At 43.2% G+C, this 6,863-nt stretch overlaps 1 protein-coding gene across 1 annotated transcript; it reads left to right on the top strand.

The window, feature by feature from the left end:
- Positions 1 to 714: 714 nt before the first annotated feature.
- Positions 715 to 5,918, top strand: LOC306793122 (very long chain fatty acid elongase 4-like; the record flags this gene model as incomplete). Its single annotated transcript, XM_079290591.1, has 7 exons — positions 715 to 852; positions 2,566 to 2,657; positions 3,308 to 3,495; positions 4,305 to 4,385; positions 4,829 to 5,000; positions 5,167 to 5,294; positions 5,637 to 5,918. Exons 2-7 carry the CDS (start codon positions 2,591 to 2,593, stop codon positions 5,916 to 5,918), a joined length of 918 nt encoding a protein of 305 aa, XP_079146717.1. The 5' UTR covers positions 715 to 852; positions 2,566 to 2,590.
- Positions 5,919 to 6,863: the final 945 nt, after the last annotated feature.

The raw sequence follows: 6,863 nt of genomic DNA on the forward strand, positions 1-6,863 counted from the left end.
TGATGTACACTGTTTGTGGCAAATAACACAATAAACTCTGTCAGATACATAGTGCAACGTGCCTCGCGAGCAGGATGTTTGGGTAGACTACAGAGAAAGGGGAACTTCTCTTCATTCTTGACTCACTGTAACAGAGGTAGCCAGGCTTCCTTCAAAGAACCCTCATCCCTCCAGAGGTAAAGATCCAACGATGGGTTGACAGCTCCATCTAGTGGTACAACCCGGTCAGAGACGACAAGGGGAGAACATGGTATCCCCATCTACCAGCAGAGCCAAGGGAGATAAATGGATTTGGGGAAATTGTGTAGAAACATATGCTTAGCTTATCCATTCACAAATAAACCCATAGTGGTCATTTGTTTGGATTTATCTCGTTTTTTGGTTCATCAGTTGGTTCATCAATGTTTTTAGTTGTACAGTAATGGTAAATACCGAGGATAAACGACTGTCACGCGCACGCGCACGAGACACGGGAGTGAATTCCCGCATGCGCAATGCCATCCGGCTTCTCGGCGTCAAGGAGATTGCAAGAAGATGATGCGGCTGAGCGGCCGGCACGGACTGAATGCACGATTGGCCCATCCGAGACATATCTCTGTTCACTTGCCTTGTCTCGCTTCTGGCCAAATCGCTGTTTAATGACGAACTGCAACCGGAGCGGCGTAGAAACTGATTAGCAGTAAGAAGAAGGAGGAGAAGAAGAAGGAGAAGGAGAAGAAGAAGAAGGAGAAGGAGAAGAAGAAGAAGGAGAAGGAGAAGAAGAAGAAGAAGAAGAGGAGCGAAGCAGTAACTGAGAGGAGTTGGGCATCAAATTGCACCGGATGTCATTACACGCTCTTAAATATCGAGGACGTGAGTAACGTTTTTACAATTGTGCATGTGTGCTGCGTTGTAATTTAGTTTTTCTCGGCATGCTAAATGCCTTTCCTGCATGTGCATTTATACAAAAGAAACTCGCAGCGTTTAGTCGTATTTCGGGGCGTAATTCAGAAGCCTTGCTGGAAAAGAGCCCAGCCCTTTGTCCACGTCAAGTCAATTATTTCTACGTGGTCGTGAGAGACACTTTTCATCACGTTTTTATCGTTTTGTTGCTCATATTATTCTCTTATTCTTAATTTAACCCACCCACCTGTTTAAAAAAAAACAACATTTGAATTATATGTGAATTATCTTTAAATCCCGAAGAGAAGACAAGTGTAAATGATTTATTGGCTGTGGAAAAACAAATCGGAGAGTTTTTTTAAAATGATGTATTATTACTACAACATGACAATAACTGTTATCATAACGGTGTGCGAGTGTTATTCACTATTTTCCTCGCGAACACGGTACCGTTTGCGTGTGTCATGTAGCACATGGCGGCAGATAAGCATCGAACAGGCGTGTTGGGCATTTGTACTTAGGCCTAGCGTTACGTCTAAGCTCGTTGATCAATTGAATTTAAGCCTCTTGAGCGAAACCTGCTGACACATGCGCCCTGTCTTTTTGTGTTGCGCACAAACCCGGTTAACCCCTCTCTGTCTGAGTTCCCTCCGCGGCCCACTGCAACTAAACTAAACCCTGGGTGGGTATGTTGTTTTATGAAGTCCTGTAACAACAACAACAACAACAACAAAAAGTCAGATTATCTAGTGCACACCCGTGTGCAATAATACGCAGCACTTTCTTGTCAGTGAACTTTCATTGGTGGCCAGTAGTCACTGTACACAGAGCAATTCATTATTGAAAGGGAATCTGATCTGACGCATCACATTAATTATAGATTCATATGGGGACACCTGCTCTCAGCTCTCAGGTGGATAAGGAGTGTCTGTTATGTAATGCTGCTTAATTACAGTCAGGTGGGTGCACATTTCTCTTGATGTCGACCATTATTATACATGTTAGTTTGATTTGGTTCTGTCATATTTGTCCCGTCAGTGAGTAAGTTCAAGGAGGTTAACAGAAGAATTATTAAGTCTTAGAAAAGTGTCAGAAACGGGGGGAAACAAATTGCCCTGTATCATTGATCCTATTTCCTGCAGTTATCTCAAGTTGTGACGGGCCAGATTCTTCATAAGAATCGATGGAAAGTGCTTGAACATCTTGTGGAGGTTAATGTTACCATACTGTTTCCAATGAGGGCAAGAAAAGAGAGGCCTGACGTGGTCCTTTAGGGTGTTTGCAGCAATGCTACAATGTACAATCCATTCATTTATAATGAGCTGAATGATTCTACTCTGTATCATGTATGACACATGATACAAATCCCTTTCTAAAAGGCTTTCACTTGCCACATGATCCGATAAGACACCCTGCGAAGTTTGATACGATGCTGAAAATTGTTGTCTTCGGGGTCAGTCGAGAGACGTCTTCGGCTTGATATCTGCACATCAGCAATCACGAGCTAACGAGGAGTCGGTTTACAAGAGTGTTCTGTATAGAGAGGGACACGCACCATGGTTACACAGCGTAGCTCCTCATGCTGCTAGTTACACTGATAGGATACGTACGGCCTGTAATTTAATTTGGGTGAGTCTCACTGACGCTGCCTGTCTTGCCTCCGTCTCTTCCTCTCTTTTTCAGTATAATCAGGACCAAAGGCAGAGCCATGGAGGCTGTAACACATCTGGTGAATGACACTGTAGAATTTTACAAATGGGGCCTTACTATAGCAGGTAAGATCTTTATAATCACTTGTTTCTAGACACACAAGAGCAGTCGTTTTGTTGTCGTGAGATTTTAGTCACCGGCTGACTTGCACAGCTCGGGGACAGAAAACTGCCCAATTTGACCATGTTGTCTTTCTGGTTAACAAAAAAAAAGAAGTCATATTTGATGTGTATGTGATTGCATAACTGCATAGCAGAGTCAGGCAAGTCAAAGTTGGACCAGGAAGCAGCGAGCAAAGAGGTTTGTTTTCACCCACAAATACATACCGGTAGTCTCAACAAAATGGTCAAACTGGGGACTTAAAAAAAAAACTGGCTCACTTATGTGGCGACGTCCTGTGCATTGTCCCTGTATCTTTACAATACCGCTGGTATGTGAATGGTTATCATTACCCATAAGGGTAATGTCAACAGAAACAGAAGGACAAACACTGCACAAAATGTATTGTAAAAGCACTGGATTGTACTTGAACTTTTCTTTTAGCTGTTCATCAGAATGCTACAATGTAATATTAAGCACAAAGTGTCATAAAGGTTGTAGAAGGTGTGCCTGTTGTGCATTACATGTGTGTTCACTTTAACAACTGCGGTTCTGTTGTTGAACCATCATACCTCACATTTTTCCCCACCATTGAAACCACCCCTGTGTCCTCCAGACAAGAGGGTGGAGAGCTGGCCGATGATGTCGTCTCCCGTCCCCACTCTGGCCATCAGCTGCCTGTACCTGCTCTTCCTCTGGGCGGGGCCTAGATACATGCAGGACCGTCAGCCCTACATACTCTGGAAGACCCTCATAGTCTACAACTTCAGCATGGTGGTCCTCAACTTCTACATCACCAAAGAGGTAAGGACACGTCGATTATCTTCACGTGTTACAGTAGCACACACAGCACGTAGTCGTTTTTTGTCAGGATGTTAAAGGGATGTCGAGGCAACTAAGTAGCGAAAAAAGACACAAGCAAGTGTCACGAAATGGCTTTTCCTCGGGCGACATCGAAGAAACACTTTGTGACAGTCAATCATGGATTCACGCTCACATTTAAACATTAAAAGCAGAAACACTTTGCACAGAGTACTATGTTTATAGACTCTATACGTCTACTTTAAAAACAAATGCAGCTTAATACACTATAAAAAAACGCTTGCTTTACTCCAGTTAATTATGCATGTTTCATTTTAGTTGTTGCTCACTCAGAATACATGAAAAGGCAAGAAAAGACAACAATGGACGGTATAGAGAAAATGACACCAGTGGTCCTGCCCTCTGTGACAAGCCTAACGTCAAGAGACAAGACAATCACTCGGCTGAACACAAAGGTTTATGTATGGGTGTTCTCTCAACATATTATCTTGACCAAGCACCGAGCACATTTGTTCTTTCAGAGCAAATAATGTTGAGACGCTTTGTGTTTTGTGACCGATCCACTCTTATCAAAAGTAAGCTGCAGCACTTCCTGCAAGATGCAGGTTCTACTGTAGCAATGATTTCCAATCCGCGATGTCTAATAGCTCGTCTAATTTCTGTTTTTAGAAAAAGAGTGCGTCAACGCGGATTACTCGTGGTCGCTGCTGTCGTTTCTCCATATCTTAGAAAATGCCGAGCAGTTTCCTCGCAGCCGTTTTCTGAGTTTGTGCTTTATTTCTTCCCATCAGCTCCTACTAGCCTCTAGAGCAGCCGGGTACAGCTACCTCTGTCAGCCTGTCAGCTCCTCCAACGACGTCAACGAAGTCAGGGTAAGCTCCCTCCAACACACACATCAACAACAACCATGTGCATCATGTGCATGTGTGTATCAGGCTGCAAGGAATCACGAGTTAGAGAACACACATGAGAGATTTGCGACATATTGCTGTGGGACGTGAATACATCTGCAATATATACATGTATATATGTATAAATACACTGTATATCGTACAATTACTTAATATATGATATCTAAGCGATATCAAATATATTCATAAACCTGCTCTCTGCAGTAGTAATACTTTACTCAATTCTCCTACACAAGTGGAATAAGGTGGGGCTTTAAAGGGCTGATTAACTAAGAACTTAAGCGACTGTAACGAGTACTGCATCAATGTCTGCACATTGTAGTCGCAGGCTAAAGCCGTGATCTATCATCGATGCTATCGAGGGCTGCAATAGTTCACTTCCACCCTGTGTTTTACGTCTTCAGATAGCATCCGCTCTCTGGTGGTACTACATCTCCAAAGGAGTGGAGTTCCTGGACACCGTCTTTTTCATCCTGAGGAAGAAGTTCACCCAGGTCAGCTTCCTCCACGTCTACCATCACTGCACCATGTTCATCCTCTGGTGGATCGGCATCAAGTGGGTCCCCGGTGGACAATGTGAGTGAAAGGATCTTGATGCTCATGACATCCAGCTGTTGAATTCAACAGACCGATGTTGTCTTCGCGCCACTGATAGAAGAGCTGGCATTCATTTGCGCGGCAGCCATGTGTGAATAAAACGACGACAGCTGATGCAAAATTCAACCCTTTCATCTTTCCACAGCATTTTTTGGTGCAACCATCAACGCTTCCATCCACGTGCTCATGTACGGATACTACGGCCTGGCAGCTTTGGGACCTCAGATGCAGAAGTACCTCTGGTGGAAGAAATACCTCACCATTATTCAGATAGTGGGTATTTTGTGATTCTTTATGCATTTGCTTCTGTTGTGTTTGTGTTCTGTGGATGTTTTTGGTGAAATATCCTCCTTAAAATAACACCATTTTATCAGCACTAATTATACTGTTGTTGTTGTAAAGACATGTCATTGCAGTTCGGTCACTGAGATATACTTCTATCGTCTATTTCAATGAAAGTTCATATCTAAAAAGTGCTTTTTATGTGCAGTACATTTTAAGTATTGGTCACAACAATGGTCTGCGTTTTCATATCGTACATTCTGCAAGTTGCGTTTGTACTGCGCTTCATGTTGTTTAATTTTGCTTAATAATTTGATTTTGTGTGTTCAACAGATCCAGTTCCACGTGACCATCGGCCATGCTGGCCACTCCCTCTACACAGGCTGTCCGTTCCCCGCCTGGATGCAGTGGGCTCTGATTGGCTACGCCGTCACCTTCATCATCCTTTTCGCCAACTTCTACTACCACGCTTACCGACGCAAACCCTCCTCCGCCCAGAAGGGAGGCAAGCCCGTGGCGAACGGCACCTCGGTGGTAGCCAACGGTCATAGCAAAGTGGAGGAGGTGGAGGATAACGGGAAGAGGCAACAGAGAGGAAGAAAGAAGAGGGAGTAAAGACGGAAGAGTGCTTGCTCGGCCGATTTAAAAAGAAAAAAAAAAAAAAGACAGTTGTTTTAAGGGCCAGAGAAGGAGGGTGGGAGGGGACAGACAGAACCCACACTGGCTTCATCATCCCTGCACATAATGTAGAAAGATTCGTGACCAACTTGGAAAGGTGAAAGGGTAGAAGTGTGTGTTTGTGTGTGTAAGGGGTTTTGAGAGGAAGAGAGGGGTGTTGGTTGTCTCCACAACAAGTACGATGCTGATCATGTAGGCGCCATGCTCTTCTGTCCAACTGGCTTTTGGACCGTAATAGGACCAAAGTATTATAGGACCTACAATCTGCTCGGCATCCACTAACCTATCAACCAAAATTCACCTCCAACTTTTGTACTCTGGATTCCAGTATTGTTTTAACCGAAAGCTTAAATAGTCTTTAATATGCTAATTTATTTTCTAGTGCTCAATAACAGTTTTAAGGAATTTAACTATTACCCAACAAAACGACATGCAGATGCATTTGTTTCTTGGTTCGGGGGCTAAATTTATGTTTGCTCGTAATTAGAGTTGAGCAAAGTTCAGTGGACAAAATCACAGTACGACATTCTCACAATTGCCATTTCCTGTATTTCAGTACTTTTCATTCATCTACTTCACCGACCAATCCAACACGTCCGGGACTTTACATCTCTCTGCTGTCTGAAACGGATTTAACTGTGCTGCATTTACAGAATGACGTATTTTCTTTGTGATCGTTGTGAACTTGGTTTGAATCACTTTGTGGGAGGGGGACTGCAGTTTATTTTATTCATGCAAATTTGTGGGTATCTTTGTTTTAATCATTTTTTGTGGGTCCTCGTGATTTTTTTCTTTTTGCTCTGCAATGTAGCCGAGGTGCAAAAATAAGAGATTTGAAACTCTGCTGAATATTGTCTCACTGCCATGTAGGACTCTTTTCTT

This window comes from Melanostigma gelatinosum (genome assembly GCF_949748355.1).
Source record: "Melanostigma gelatinosum genome assembly, chromosome: 19".
NCBI classification, from domain to species: Eukaryota; Metazoa; Chordata; class Actinopteri; order Perciformes; family Zoarcidae; genus Melanostigma; species Melanostigma gelatinosum.